Source organism: Salvelinus fontinalis, chromosome 1 (genome assembly GCF_029448725.1).
Source record: "Salvelinus fontinalis isolate EN_2023a chromosome 1, ASM2944872v1, whole genome shotgun sequence".
Classification (NCBI taxonomy): Eukaryota; Metazoa; Chordata; class Actinopteri; order Salmoniformes; family Salmonidae; genus Salvelinus; species Salvelinus fontinalis.
The window spans coordinates 47,698,426-47,715,114 of NC_074665.1; the positions used below are offsets into that span (position 1 = coordinate 47,698,426).

At 41.2% G+C, this 16,689-nt stretch overlaps 1 protein-coding gene across 2 annotated transcripts in view; it reads left to right on the plus strand.

Annotated features, from left to right (window-relative positions):
* Window positions 1-11,502, plus strand: part of kctd5b (potassium channel tetramerization domain containing 5b) — a 39,421-nt gene extending 27,919 nt beyond the window's left edge. For both annotated transcript variants that reach the window (XM_055924285.1, XM_055924294.1), the window contains 2 exons: window positions 4,752-4,877; window positions 6,782-11,502. In XM_055924285.1, the coding sequence (XP_055780260.1) occupies window positions 4,752-4,877; window positions 6,782-6,811 (156 nt within the window). In that variant the 3' untranslated portion in view covers window positions 6,812-11,502. The remainder of the gene's footprint in view (window positions 1-4,751; window positions 4,878-6,781) is intronic.
* The last annotated feature ends 5,187 nt before the right edge of the window (window positions 11,503-16,689 follow it).

Consider the following 16,689-nt stretch of genomic DNA (forward strand, 5'->3'; position numbering starts at 1 on the left):
ACATTCTGGCTTTTTTTCACCACCACAAACACCACAAAGTGCCTATGCAAAGCCCTCACTCTGTCACTCAAACTTATTCCAGTGTCTGCCTGCAAGCTAAAAATGTGTAGGCTACCTGCCCCTCCCCCCCCAAAGTATAGCCTACTGACGTTACAAGTGTTTTAGAAATTAGGGATTTTTTTTATTAGAGAAGGAATGGATTAACTTTTTCAATGCTAGGTAAGGATACTATAGTTATTTCACAGTGGGTGTATTAACTACAGAAAGGTAAGATGTTTTTATTTTAATTCTGGTGCCGCGCTGCATACACATGCTTGTTAGCTCGCTAGCTAGCTCTGGTCCAGTCTCTGAAGTTAAAACATTCAAAGTTTCTCAATAGAAGCCGCTCCTCCGTAGGTATACTTCTGTTGGTCTAATTCAGATAATGCATGTCACAACAACAAGATGCCCAGTGCGTCAAGCCTCCTCCACCGTCTCCCTACCCGCAAAATTGTCACGTCTCGCGCCCTACACTTGTCGGTCCAATGCATGTAAATAGCTTGCCCGCTCCACAGCAAGCTGCTCTATCTACGCTGATTGAAGTAATTTACTGTTGAGCTAAATGTAAATGTGAGGTTTTAAAAAGGAACAAAGGAACCATATAAACCATAATAGTTTTTTTTTTGTTTTTTTCCAAACCGGTTCAGAACTTTAATTTGCTGGTCAGAACAGTGGAATGGAACTAATAAAGTAAGGGTTCTGTTTAGAACGAAATGATTGGAAAATAATTTTGGTTCCAACCTGATTTCACACTGCCCTTGCCTTTTTGAACGAGTACTCTGCTCTCTTGCCAGTTCACTTCAACAATTGTGGTCAGAGTACTCTTACATTTACATTGCTATGTTTAGAAATTAACCAAGCTCATCTTCCAATATTTTTTATTATTTTTTTAAAAATTTTATCCCCTTTTCTCCCCAATTTTCGTGGTATCCAATCGCTAGTAATTACTATCTTGTCTCATCGCTACAACTCCCGTACGGGCTCGGGAGAGACGAAGGTCGAAAGCAATGCGTCCTCCGAGGCACAACCCAACCAAGCCGCACTGCTTCTTTAACACAGCGCGCCTCCAACCCGGAAGCCAGCCGCACCAATGTGTCGGAGGAAACACCGTGCACCTGGCCCCCTTGGTTAGCGCGCACTGCGCCCAGCCCGCCACAGGAGTCGCTGGAGCGCGATGAGACAAGGAAATCCCTACCGGCCAAACCCTCCCTAACCCGGACGACGCTAGCCCAATTGTGCGTCGCCCCACGGACCTCCCGGTCGCGGCCGGCTGCGACAGAGCCTGGGGGCGAACCCAGAGACTCTGGTGGCGCAGTTAGCACTGCGATGCAGTGCCCTAGACCACTGCCCCACCCGGGAGGCCCATCTTCCAATATTGACTCAATCCACTATGGGTAAATGTTTAGGACAAGCCATACCATCAGAACTGGTTGGAAGATAATAGATTTCATTGAGTTAATCTAAGATCAAAGACCATTTATAATCAAAAGATTAAATATGACTAACAGGATAAATGGCAGAATATTAACTGCAGATTGAATGCTGTATTTGAAAATTGTATATGCAATGTAGGCTACTGCCCCTTTAAGAGTTTGTGTTGATTTTGTAATCTAGTGTGGTTTTCATCAAATGTTACTTTATTCAAGCCCCACAATCAAATAAACTAACTTTTTTTTAAATGTTTAGAGCTGACGCTCTAAATCTAAACATTGTTTAACTCCATACATATTTTGGAATCCTTAAATTGCTGCTTAAAGTCCAAAAACAGCACACATGTTTTCCCCCCACCAACCTGCACATCTTCTCGTTTGTGGCACCAACGTGAGGGGTTATAGCTGGGTAAACGGTGTTGCAGTAGCCTACTGAATGGTGTGGTAATAATGACAAGTGAGCCTGGAGAACTTTGGGTTCACATTGCACTAAAAAAGAGAACCGGACCGTGGACTTCAAGCCAACCGAAGTCAGACCACCTCTCGAGATGGATTCAGTTTGGCTCGCTCCAGGGGCTCTTTTGAGGGTTCTGAATTATTTTGGAGCATTCGCATTGCACCAAACTTTAACCCAAATAGAGTTCACCAACAATTTCTGAAAGGGACCAAGTGTAAAATAAAACGTAGGTCGTACCGGTATGTCCAATTTAGCTCAATCGCCTATTTCTCAGCCTCTGAGTATCTTTGAATGAATAACTGAAAATGTTAATGAAAATTTGCTGTGAATGAAATTGAGCAGAAAAATAACTGTTCAAAACACCAACATAAAACATCAAATTTGATTAAATGTGTAATGTTCAAATGTATGCTTATTTTGGGGAATTAACGCCAGTTACTGCTTGACAGTCTGTTTTGACTCCGAGTTGGAAGACCCAATTCAGCGCTTTTAGGGTTTTGGTTTTAGGGGGTTTGTGTGCAGGCTGGGGGGGGGGGGGGGGGGGGGGGGGGGGGGGGGGGGACGAACACTGGATCTCCCTGAGAGCAGGAATCTCACTAATCTTCTTACAGGGTTCCCGATGGGAAGCCCCTTAACACTTCCTTGACCTTTAGCTTAAGGCTCAGCAGCAGTGAGCGCTGTCATCTGGGTATATGCACTCCGCTAACCTATTGCCCTACTTTCAGAGCCACCCAGTCCTGGTTTATATTCATTGGGGAACGTTTTGCAACAACAAAAAATATAATTATTATTCAGATTGAAACTTGGAGGTGTGGTAATCTATTTCTGACCTTTATCTTCACTTTTGTGCTACAAACCCGATCCTGAGCTGCCTTGAGGTTTTTAACCGATCATCCACACTAGGTTGGTGGAGAGGTTCGTGAATGCTTATTCAAAGTAACCTTAGCAAACAAGTGCTCTGCAAATTGACTGCACTTAAAAATAAAATTTGGGGTTGACCATATTGTTTGGCTTAAGTAAGTATCGTGATTGGTGGGAGCTGATAATGGTACAGTAGCTGGTAACTTTAACGTTTAGCATTGATTATAGAGTAGCCTAATACTTTTTGCCTCCTGTGTGAGACGTCTCTTGGCAACAACAGGGCTCCTGCAGAAGTGGCTAATGAGTCTGTGTATGTTGAGACATACACACCTACAGAGTACACTTAAGTTCTCATACACTACATGACCAAAAGTATATGGACACCTGCTCGTCAAACATCTCATTCCAAAATCATGGGCATCAATAGTTGGTCCACCCTTTAATGCTACAAGAGCCTCCCACTCTTATGCGAAGGCTTTCCATTAGATTTTGTAACATTGCTGCAGGAACTTGCTTCCATTCAGCCACAAGCATTAGTGAGGTCGGGCACTGATGTTGGCCATTTAGGCCTGGCTCGCAGTCGGCGTTCCAATTAATCCCAAAGGTGTTTGATGGGGTTGAAGTCAGGGCTCTGTGCAGGTTAGTCAAGTTCTTCCACACCGATCTTGACAAACCATTTCTGTATGGACCTCACTTTATGCAAGGGGGTATTGTCATGCTGAACCAGGAAAGGGCCTTCTCCAAACTGTTGCCATTATGTTGGAAGCACAGAATCGTCTAGAATGTCATTGTATTCTGTTGCGTTAAGATTATCCTTCACTGGAACTAAGGAGCCCAAACCATGAAAAACAGCCGCAGACCATTATTCCTCCAACAAACTTTACAGTTAGCACTATGCATAAGGGCAGGTAGCATTCTTATGGCATCCACAAAACCCTGATTTGTCTATTGGACTGCCAGATGGTAAAGTGTGATTCATCACTCCAGAGAATGCATTTCCACTGCTCCAGAGTCCAATTGCAGCAAGCTTTACACCACTCCAGCCAATGCTTGGCATTGCACGTGGTGATCTTAGGCTTGTGTGAGGCTGCTTGGCTATGGAAACTCATTTCATGAAGCTCCGGATGATCAGTTCTTGTGCTGACGTTGCTTCCAGAGGCAGTTTGGAACTCGGTAGTGAGTGTTGCAACTGAAGACAGATGATTTTCACGCGCTTCAGCACTCAGCAGTCCCTTTCTGTGGGGCCTTCCACTTCGCGGCTGAGCCGTTGTTGCTTCTAAACAATAACAGCACTTACAGTTCACTGGGGTAGACTTCTTGGAAAGGTGGCATTCAATGACAGTGCTACATTGAAAGTCACAGCTCTTCAGTAAGGCCATTCTGCTGCCAATGTTTATCTATGGAGATTGCATGGCTGTGTGCTCGATTTTATTCACCTGTCAGCAACAGGTGTGGCTAAAATAGCTTAATCCACAAATTTTTGAAGGGGTGTCCACATACTTTTGTGTGTGTAAATAGTGTATGTGCACACACTTACTGGTTGAACACTAAAGTTAAAAGCATTCGACTGAGTGGAGGAACATTTTGTGTTTGTCTGACCTTGTTAAATATGTATTTGCATGACATCGTATCACCTCACCGTCTGCATGTTTGTTTAATGTCCTGTTATCCCTGTCTGTTTTGTGTCCTTTTAAAAGTTAACCTTTAAAAAGGAACTAACATTTTACGGAAGCAAATATGACCCCTCACCACCCCCACACACACATTAATTACTTTCTACATATTTGGAGTCTGTAGCCAACTCATCTTTTGTGTTCTGATCTGTTTCTAGCTCGGTCTTCTGTATGTTCTGCTTATTATCTAATGCTTTTAATTTCTGTTCAAACTCTTCACATCTGCTCTAAGTACACTGTAATCCTATTTTTATTTTTTTCTGAAGCTAACTCTCGCTTTCTCCCCCCCAGCTGGTCAGCATTGGATCCTCTTATAACTATGGAAACGAGGACCAATCTGAGTTCCTGTGTGTAGTCTCCAAGGAGCTGCACAACCAATCATATGGCCCAAACAGTGAGCCCAGTGAGAAAGCCAAGGTGAGCCCCATCCTAAGATGTGTGTACACAAAGTAAGCCCAATGACAAGCTTGTCTGAATGGTGGATTGTTCTAGATGTCTAAATGCAACACATTTACTAACTATCCCTAGTTTACTGATGTCAACCTTCATAGAAGAGTCCATTTTGAAGCAGATAGGCTTGGACTGCTGCACAGAGTAATTAATTGATGAATTTGGTATTTTCTGAAAAGTATATTAAAAAAAATGGTAATTGACTTTGGTTAGCGATTAATTTACTGAGAATTAGCCTTCAATTAATCTATCCAAATAATTTTCATAGCATTAAAAATGAACTGTCAACCATTTTGTATCTAAATCAAAAGGACAGTACGGTCATTTAGTGTACAGTTGGTAGTCAGACCACACGCAGGCCTAAATCCATTAATCCAGCTTTACAAGATTGAAGTTGTTAGATTTGACCTTACACCAAAAAACTGAAACATTTGAATCCACATTAGGAGAACGTTAAGAGCATAGCCTTGAGGATTATTGGGACTATTAGTGGAGAATATCATTCTTTCTGAGGGCTTTGGGAGCAGAGCAGCAGGCCTAGCAGTGGGAATTACAAGTCCCATCTGCTGGTTCCTATGTGGGCCCAGTCCTCCGGGGCCTGCTTCACACTCTAGCTAGTCCCCGACTTGGTAATTCTATTGAATTATTGCTAATAGGCTGACATTAAGTCTTGGATTCTGTCAGTGGTTTTAGAAGTCACATGGATGTAGTCTAGTTACAACCCGTTTTAGATTTATTTTCCTATTGATAGGAATTTCAATACATTTACACCAGAGGCTTTTCGCTTTAGTTCTAAACAGACTTGGATACACCTATTACAGTACGTCTGTATACTAAATGGACTAAGGTGCAAAGCAATCACAAAGGGACATCTTGAGAGGGGGGGCTCGGATCGATTACAAGTGAGTCTTAGTAGATATGAAAGGTAGTCTACCCTCTGACCCTTCAATGTACCTCTGTTGTGATCGTGTCTTGAACCGGAAATGTGAGTGAACCCCTTTTGAGAATCAAGTCCCAATTAGTTGTAGTAGTAGTTGGTGATACATCCCCTGTTTGAGTCTTCATTTGACTGATGTTGGTTTGAAGGTAAATGTTTTGTAACATTTACGCAACCTTGTTTTATACCCCACTTTACCCCTGACATTTTCTCCTTTTCATTTTCATTCTTGTAAGACTTGCCTGTCTTGTCTTCTTCCTGTCCCATTTGCATGCTGCATGTTGCTCAGAGCGAGGACGAAGAGACGGATTATGAAATGAATGACTCTGATTAGGGTTGAGCGCTTATGACTCAACGGTGAGCGCTCAGCTGCCCTCCTTTCCTTCGACTCCCTCATGTGTCTTTGCCCTGGTGCTTGCAACCCTGATCAATAAGCTGATTATGTCTGGGCTTTTGGTCCTGTCAGGCTTTCAATCACTTCATAAGTCTTTTACACGCTGTCTCTCTAGAACTAACTTTGGCTGCAATTGTCATTATTTACCTTTTTTAACAATGAGCAAATGTTTGCTTTGTATTGCTGGCATAGAAACCAAGTGCACGCTATCTTAGAAAACCCCTCACCATATCCTATCCTCCCACTCGGGTGTGTGTGGCACCTGCATGTACTCGTTTGCTTGGATCATTGTGTGTATGGGAAGGAAAGAGGTAAAATCATGTCGACTTTTGTTTAGATTCTCAAGAAAAATTAAACAATAAAGATGCATCTCAAAAAATAGTACAATAAATAGATTTTCAGATTTAGTAGGTCTGTCCCATTCACAGATACCAGACTCAAAGATTGAGCTTGCTGCAGTGTAGTTTCACATTTACAGCTAAGTAATTGCAGGGATATTTTACTATATATTTTAACATTAACTGATTAATCCCTTTGCAGATTCTTCAGGAGAGGGGATCCAGGATGTGAAAGATCAGTATTACAAGCACCAGGTATATAGTACAATCGTATGAGTCATAATACCCATAAAACCTAGCAATCAAACAAGGAAATGGTTACAATTGTTTTTCCACCATTCATTTTTCCCATAGGGGATTTTTAGAAACACTTAAAATAAGGGCTGTGTTTTGTGTAGGCTTACCCTGGGGTGGTGTTTTGATAACTGTGTAAGTCTCTCTAGGACAATATGACTTTTATCAATATATTTACCCACATTTAAAAAATATTTAAAAAATATTTTAAAAATCTAATTAACTACTAATGTCGCTATCATAAAGAACAACAAATACGATGGTGATCTGGATGAGACTGCTGAATCGAGGCAAAGGTAAGAGTCTCTGGATTAACTATCTAATGATAGCTAAATGTAGTAATAAATTGGCAAAATGGCTTAAACTTGACTATTCTGTGAACTGTCATGTGCAAGTTTTACATTGACACAATACCTGTTTAGCAAAGGTTTTCAGCTAGAGATGCCGTGCAGGAGCTTGTAGGGATTTGTAGTCTTGCATGATGTCTACTCTGATGCTAATGAGCATTTTTGAATATGAGAGGAAATAGAATTGACTATATTGATAAGTCACCTTGTACGAGAGGGATTTACATGGTTATCCAAACATCACATCAAGCCTAAACAAAACACGGCCCTTTATTTTAAGTGTTTCTAAAATCACCTATGGGTGAAAATGATTAGTGTGAAAACCATTTCCCTGTTTAACGGCCAGGTTTTCTAGGTATTACAACACCTCCACTGTGGGGCTCTATAACGATGCAAACATATCCTTGACAAGAATCTGTTACACAACGGAGAAGACGGTTAAGAGGGACGTACATTTGTTTGTTTTTCCTCCATTTTATTTTATAATGTAAATAAGTCTAGAGTCTTTGTGCCTGTACAGTTAAACTGGACCATTTTTGAATTAGTGGTGAATTTCTTCTAACTAAAAGTGATGAATTATAATAATGTTTTATGCTATAAAACATGGCCATGGTCATACACGGCCAATGATTCACTCAGGGGCTACTTTTGAGTTTCTGTTACCTTCTCACTCCAGGATCTTGTAAGGATTTATGATGAGCAATCTCTTATCAAGCATAAACTGCTAAAACCTGTACTGTCAGTAGTAGTAGAAGGTAATTAAGCATACTTATTGAGAAATTAGTCGCAAAAGAGACAGGGATTCTTAATTTTGTTTTCAAATGAGTTTAATGCTTCCTTTTCTGGTGTGTTCTGTATTTTAGATGGGACTTTCTGTTTTAAAGCATTTATTTGGGGGTTTAAGATATTTTGAGAAGGTTGGGGTTTGCTAATGTTTTGACGGTAACGGTGAAGGAATATATGTTAATATCCTTAGGTTTGTTGATGTGCATAATCTAAAAAGTCCATTTAATATTTAACTGTTAAACTGCACGTTTTGTACACTGTATAGTTAAACACAACTTCAAATGTAAGTTGTTGTACTGGATCATAGCTAGAAAGTCTTGACAATTTAAATTGATAACTTGAGTTTTGCAGTGTTTGTACATAGGTCTCTGCATATTAAGACTTGTAAATCAAGGTTCAAATGGTTGAAGCGCTGTTTTACTTAGAAAACACCTGAAATCTTTTGATATCCAATAATACGGGCAATATACCTGGGCTCAGACATTGACTGTTACGTTGTAAAAAGATGTATTGGTCTTGAAAGGCTACACATTCTTTCAGACATTTTGTATTGTGTAGACTACAGCATTCCAAGCTCTAGTTGGAGGATGTGTACATTGCTTTCCTTACACCGCAACACCGTTTTAAGGGTAAATGCTGCATTTCAGGAGACTTTTTATACAGAGAATTGTTTCTGACCGGAGATGCGGTACTGCTCAAATTTTTATAGTGTTTCCTTTTCCCAGTGAGGACCAAATCCAATGTCTTATGTGCCGCTTATACATGAACTTTTATTGTCCGGGATAAGGAAACATTTCTGGTTGCGGGCACACGCACTCTGTATGTGCAGCAGGAAACATATTGACCCACAACTAATTTTACACACACTCTTTCCATGTAACAAACAGTTTTATATCATTAAAGGTGATTGGATGGATGCATGTTTTTGATATACATACATACACACAAGGGCTTTTAAAGTGGAAACAATGAAATCTGCAAAGAGATTCAATTTAAATAAGTGTGTTTTGACAAAGCTAGGCTATGTTTACATTTGCTATAGTATTCTGAAGCCTTCCAGCGTTCTTGCACTCCCCACTTACCTAAACATTGACTTGTTTGACTGGAGAAAAGGGAACAAGCACGCCCCACTCTAGATGGACTTTAAATGCATGTAAATAGTTAACTTAATTTATGTTAACATATACATTTCCAAGTGGTGTGCTACCACTTCAATGTTAGAGCTGGTAATCTCTCGTGGACAGACTACGTAAACATACAGTTGAAGTCGGAATATTACATACACCTTAGCCAAATACATTTAAACTCAATTTTTCGCAATTCCTGACATTTAATCCTAGTAAGAATTCCCAGTCTTAGGTCAGTTAGGATCACCACTTTTTATTTTAAGAATGTGAAATGTCAATAATAGTAGAGTAATTTATTTCTGCTTTTATTTATTTCATTACATTCCCAGTGGGTCAGAGGTTTACATACACTCAATTAGTATTTGGTAGCATTGCCTTTTTAAATTGCATAACTTGGGTCAAACGTTTTGGGTAGCCTTCCACAAGCTTCCCTTAATAAGCTGGGTGAATTTTGGCCCATTCCTCCTGACAGAGCTAGTGTAACTGAGTCAGGTTTGTAGGCTTCCTTGCTCGCACACGCTTTGTCAGTTCTGCCCACAAATTTTCGATAGGATTGAGGTCAGGGCTTTGTGATGGCCACTTCAATACCTTGACTTTGTTGTCCTTAGGCCGTTTGGGGTCATTGTCCATTTGGAAGACCCATTTGCGACCAAGCTTTAACTTCCTGACTAATGTCTTGATGTTGCTTTAATATATCCACATCATTTTCCTTTCTCATGGTGATCTATTTTGTGAAGTGCACCAGACCCTCCTGCAGCAAAGCACCCCCACAACATGATGCTGCCACCCATGTGCTTCACGGTTGGGATGTGCTCTTCGGCTTGCAAGCCTCCCCCTTTTTCCTCCAAACATAACGATGGCCAAACAGTTCTATTTTTGTTTCATCAGAGCAGAGGGCATTTCTCCAAAAAAGTACGATCTTTGTCCCCATATGCAGTTGCAAACCGTAGTCTGGCTTTTTTATGGCGGTTTTGGAGCAGTGGCTACTTCCCTGATGAGCGGCCTTTCAGGTTATGTCGATATAGAACTTGTTTTACTGTGGATATAGATACTTTGGTACCTGTTTCCTCCAGCATCTTCACAATGTCCTTTGCTGTTGTTCTGGGATTGATTTGCACTTTTCGCACCAATGTACGTTCATCTCTAGGAGACAGAACGAGTCTCCTTCCTGAGCGGTATGACGGCTGCGTGGTCCCATGGTGTTTATACTTGCGTACTATTGTTTGTACAGATGAACGTGGTACCTTCAGGTGCTTGGAAATTGCTCCCAAGGATGAACCAGACTTGTGGAGGTCTACAATTTGTTTTTCCCATGTCAAGCAAAGAGGCAAAGAGTTTGAAGGTAGGCCTTGAAATACATCCAGGTACACCTCCAGTTGACTCAAATGATGTCAATTAGCCTATCAGAATCTTCTAAAGCCATGACAACATTTTCTGGAATTTCCCAAGCTGTTTAAAGGCACAGTCAACTTAGTGTATGTACACTTCTGACCCACTGGAATTGTGATGCAGTGAAATAATCTCTCTGTAAACAATTGTTTGAAAAATTACTTGTCATGCGCAAAGTAGATGCTCTAACCGACTTGCCAAAACTATAGTTTGTTAACAAGAAATTTGGAGTGGTTGAAAAACGAGTTTTAATGACTCCAACCTAAGTGTATGTAAACTTCCGACTTCAACTGTAAATGGTACTGACCAATTTACGTAAGAATTTCGTTCTGGGTTAACTGAGAAAGTGCTGGAGACAATCTTATTTTTTTCCCCCTGTGAAATTGATTCTGTGAAAATGGTGACTATCTCAGTCAGCTTGAGGAGACTAGTGTTGGTCTTATGAGTATTGTTGCTGTGAGATTTGTACTTTTTTGTTTTGTTTAGTTAGCTTGGTTCCATCTTAATCTTAGCAGTCTGTGTACTTTGGTCTTGACCTGTATAACAGCATCAGTGGCTGGCTGCACTACCTCCTCAGCAGCACCATTTTACACCATTTTACACACTGCTAGACTACATGCCATGGTCATTTAACTTTAACGGAAAAACGTATTTTGTGCACAAGTCTCCAGTCTGTACTGTAAGATGAGCAAGTTCCCAGTATATTGGGAAGAGTCAGCTGGTTACTTCATCACAGTCCACTGTAACGCATGATTGAAGACAGTCACACACAGGCCTATTATTCCAGAGTAAGTGGAATGCACTTGTTCCACAATCAGAATTATAATGCTCTTGATATTGAAGATAATTATCAGAATGATGTCATATCACTACACCTGTCACTTCTGACTATTACCATGATTTTATGCAATGTAAAAATGTTACTGGGATAGATGTATGGTCTTGCATAGGTTAACTTCAATAAAATGGTTTGCATTTCACATGTGTGTATCTTTTCTTTTTATACAGTTTGTAGCAGCACACTCGGGTTGTTTTGTAAGATTTTGTGCATAAATACTTAAATCAGCTTACATCAATACTTCAATAAAATGCTCAAATTAAAACTACACCGTTGGCGGAAAAGGGACAAGACGAGGCAACAAAAAACGTATCTAACACTCACTAGTGGCAAAAGCAGTGCTTAATTTGTACATTTGGAGGCGCTGGAACAAAAAATGAGCCGGAGAGCGAAGTGACCCGGGCATAGGCGGAAATCCCAGGGGGGACGGGGGGGACACGACCCCCCCATCTTGGGAAAAATATGATTTGTCCCCCCCAATATATCACTGTAAACATAACTATGTAATTTCAATAATATTAATACGCAATGAAAGCACTTGTGCTGATTATAGACACTTAATAGCGCATTTAAATTTCAAAAGATTGTGACCCCCCCCCCGCCCTTTGCCTCACAATGGTTTGATCCACTGCCAGTTCTTTAGCTGGCAAGGTAATAGAGTTCGTATCTACTGTCCGAAAGGCACATGTACGCAACTGACGTGAGGTTAATCCAGTCAATCCATAGCAGGTCCATAGCAATGTTATTTATTTATTTTTATGTTGGCAGGGTTCACACTAGTTGAATTTGCAGAGCTAGCGCGCAAACTAAAGCAAACATTAACTATCAAGCTAGCTAGTACCTATTCCATTTATGTGGCGTCGTCAAAGATGGAATCTTTGCTATCGTCAGTTTATTCCAAGATCAGCATGCAGCTGTAGTGCTTCGACGTCCCTGTGATAAGGTTAGCAATAAACTGAAGTCCAAACTGAACAGAACAGAACTACACTCTCTTCTACCATTGTCTTAAATATATATAATGGTCTCGTTGCAAAAGATAAATTGTCGATAGTGAACTTTTTTTATTTTATTTTATTTAACCTTTATTTAACCAGGTAGCAAAGATTATAGCAAACACACAGAAACGGAATTGGTGCTCGCTAGCTTTACAAATTCAACTATTGTTGGAAGCCAGCCAATATGAAACAAACTATTTAAATTACAAAAGGTTGCAGCATGTGTTGTGTAAATGTGTGTGTGTGTGTGCAGCTAGGCCAGCCAGCCAGCCAGGTAGAAAAATGGCAGAAAAAAGTAAGAAGACGGACATCAGAGTATTTGTCAGTACACCAAAACGCATAGTAAGAACTCTAGTATCCTAATATCTCAACGACTAGTTGATAAAATGTTCATAAGAAAGAAGTGAAATGCGAATGGAAATGTTTCACAATGATGTCATTAGGCAGAGCAGGCAACAGATGGCACACAGACAGCAGAGTTGGGGACAGATATGCAGGTGTAACAGTATAACTTTACACCGTCCCCTCGCCCCGACACGGGCGCGAAACAGGGAACCTCTGCACACATCGACAACAGTCACCCACGAAGCACGGTCGTTACCCATCGCTCCACAAAAGCCGCGGCCCTTGCAAAGCAAGGGGCAACCCTACTTAAAGTCTCAGAGCAAGTGACGTAACTGATTGAAATGCTACTAGCGCGTACCCGCTAACTAGCTAGCCATTTCACATCCGTTACACTCACCCCCCTTTCAACCTCCTCCTTTTCCGCAGCAACCAGTGATCCGGGTCAACAGCATCAATGTAACAGTATAACTTTAAACCGTCCCCTCGCCCCGACACGGGCGCGAACCAGGGACCCTCTGCACACATCGACAACAGTCACCCACGAAGCACGGTCGTTACCCATCGCTCCACAAAAGCCGCGGCCCTTGCAAAGCAAGGGGCAACCCTACTTAAAGTCTCAGAGCAAGTGACGTAACTGATTGAAATGCTACTAGCGCGTACCCGCTAACTAGCTAGCCATTTCACATCCGTTACACAGGGACAGACTGGCAGACAGGGAGTCTCAGGTAAGTTTGTTGAGTCTTTGTTTGGCAACATTATGAAAGGTTCTCAATTTTTTTGACTTGTAAAATAGGGACATAATTGGAAAATGCCATGGATACCCCCACTCTCAACTTAAACTGGTGACTAAACTAAGATTTGTTTACGGCAATGGTATTGCTGTTGTGATTAATTGTGTAGTTTTGGGTACCGGTAGTTAGGAGTACGGCAAACACCTTATTTATTTTCTAGGAGACAGACTGAGTCAGTTAGGGTGGTGAAAGGGAAAGAGCCAGGGAGAGAGACTTCAGAGGACAGTGTCACAGCCACGGCAGGACCAAGTGTCACCCTTGTTGCCAGCAGCACCAGTATAGGGGACAGTGGCACAGCATTGTCCAGTTACCACAGTGATGGCACAAAACCATATCAGCCACACCCACAATTTATAGAACCGCAAACTCTTGCCAACAGAGTGTTGACGTTTCAAGAGAGATGGTTTCGCGATTTCCCCTGGCTACATTATAATCCATCAATAAAAGGAGTGTTGTGTTTTCACTGTAGCCAAGGGTTTTCAAGCCAGCCATCTTTTGGCCAAAGAGCTGATGCTGCCTTCATTAGTGCAGGATTTAGGAACTGGAGAAAAGGCATTGAAAAATTCACAGCACATCAAAATTGCCAAACCCACCGCTACTTTGTAATTGTAACAGCACACCAGCTAAATCCAATCAGTGTCCAGTTATGTCCAGCGCGTGGGGTAAACAGCTGGATGACGCAAGGCATTGCTTGATGAAAATTGTTAGTTCGGTGCGGCATGTAGTAAGACAGGGACAAGCCTTTAGAGGCCACACGGATGACAGTGGGAATTTATACCAGATTTTGAAACTTAGGGCAGAAGAGGATGATCCCATTTTACTGAAGTGGTTAACAGAGCGTACCACAATGTACACAGGCCCCAAAGCACAGACTGAAATTCTGAACATCATGGCCAATAGTCATTCGAGGCATTGCAGCTGAGATTAGGTCTCTTCCGATTGTACAATTTTCATTAATTGTTGATGGTACTCAAGATGTCTCTGGTGCTGAACAGGAGAATGTCTGTCTGCGTTATGTTGACCATGACCATGTCCCTCACAAGGAGTTTATTGGGCTATACAGGGTGTCGGAGACAACAGGCGAGGGCATTGCGAAAGTGGCAACTGATGTGTTGTTGAGGAAACCCGCAAACATATGCTCGGTTCTTTTGTTCAGTAGTGTGTATAGCAGTGGTTCTCAACCTTTTTGGGGTACTGGAACCCCTGCATATTTTGAGGCAAGGCAGGCAAGGTTTTGAGCGGTCCTCAGGGACCTCCACCCCCTCTATATTATATGTAAACTTACTGGAAACCTTGTGGTACTGACTACATTCATTACACTTTTTTATTTCACGGACCCCTTGCAATTAGTCCATGGACCCGTTTGAGAACCCATGGTGTAATTGATAGTTGTTCTTTTGTTTAGTAGTTTTTAGTACACTTACAAATGATTTATTTCATGTTATTTTATTTAAAATTGCATACTTTGTGCGACATACTTGTCCATAGCTGCTGTTTGAAGAGTTGAGACACTGACTGAAGGATATTTTGGTTGATTTATTTGGGTTTTTCATTGAAGTAGTTATTTTGCTTTTAGAACTGTACTTATTTTAAGCTTTTTGTTCTTGCAAAGATATTGTAGACTCAGGCCAGGTGGACATATTTAATGACTATATAAATGTATCAGAAAAAGTCAAATTAAAAGGTCAATTCAATACGGAGACCAACTTTGTGATGGTTCTCAATGGAGATTCTTTTAGATGTGATCACACCATGTTCATTGTATTTATGAAAACTACACCCATACAGTGTACAGTACCATTGTCACCTACTGACCTTTCTTGATATTGCTGGTTGTAAGTACGAATACCTGCATACATACTGGACTGGTAAGGAGCACTGCTATAACTATTATTAGTAGTAGAATTATAATGATTTAAACATTTGAACAAGTTGGGAAAACCCTTCAGTTAACTACTGTACCTATCAATTATCCAGTTGTAGGAATTATGGTTCCTCAATATACATTTAACAACGTATGCTATGTGTTACAGCACTACTTTTGGTGTCCCCCTCAGGAATTGCTCTTGAGAAAATTTAATGTAATTGTCCCCTCCAAGGTTGATCTCAGATTTTCGCCCCTGGACCCGGGGTGCTCTGAGGTAGCAGTACGCATGAGAAGAAAAAAAAATCTTTATAATAAAGCATTGAAAGCTTTTATCATGTTTTTGCGTACTGGCGTAGATCAGTGGAGTAGAGGCGCTTGTGGAAGTTGCACACATGGGTAAAAATGTGTAGCTTGGTGTTCGGAGGAAATGTGGCCTTTTGTAAACTCATTTCGTGCAATTCTACATTTTAGATAACTGGAGACTAGCAGAATATTTATTTCATACCTAACAAATTATCGAAATGACAGGTTACTTTAACACTGATGAACAGAATCTGAGATCAATAAAATCGACCTTCAATCCATCAATAGCATAGACCTCGGCGTGTGTGGAGACACACATTGTACAGTACGAGGAAATTAGTCTTAAAGCTTTCCAGTTTCACTGACTCACCCAATGAAGCTCAGCTCATTCACCGGCGATCGCCGATGCGCTCGTGCCAAAAGCTTATCTCTTGTTTTACTTGGTAAAACAATGCTGTTCGTTCAATAGGCCTATTTGGAAGTTGATAAACAGACAAACATTGGCAGTAGAATGGCCTTACTGGCAGATTAGTCTTTTTTTCAGCAGGATCAATTTGCTTTCCAAACTGTTTTCCCGCGGCTATATTTGAAATATTGCGAAAGGCCTGTTTTGGCTGCATGATGTTCACTGACAGGTTTGTCACGCGTTCCCGACTGTAGGCATTACTCGTGATTGGACTACACAATCCACAGCACAGGCAATAAAAAAAAAACTTGACCATCTGTGGCTAAATTATAGGCCTACTCCTGGTGTAGTAGTCCGAATTATTGCATTTCTTTCTGAACAAACAGCCGCAATTGTATAACTTTGGCAAATGTATTACACTTTATCAGGGGTTCTGCGCCACCTCCAGAACCCTTAACGCGGTAGTTCTGTGCGAGGTACAGGCGCGCTCCTACGTAACGTTTTTTTAGGGGGCTGCCAGGAGAATTACGGAGGAGTCAACTTGAATTAGCCTAAATCTGATTTGTACATTTCCAAAAGTGATAGTTATTTTTCATGCCACAAGAGGTACCGGATCCTAGAA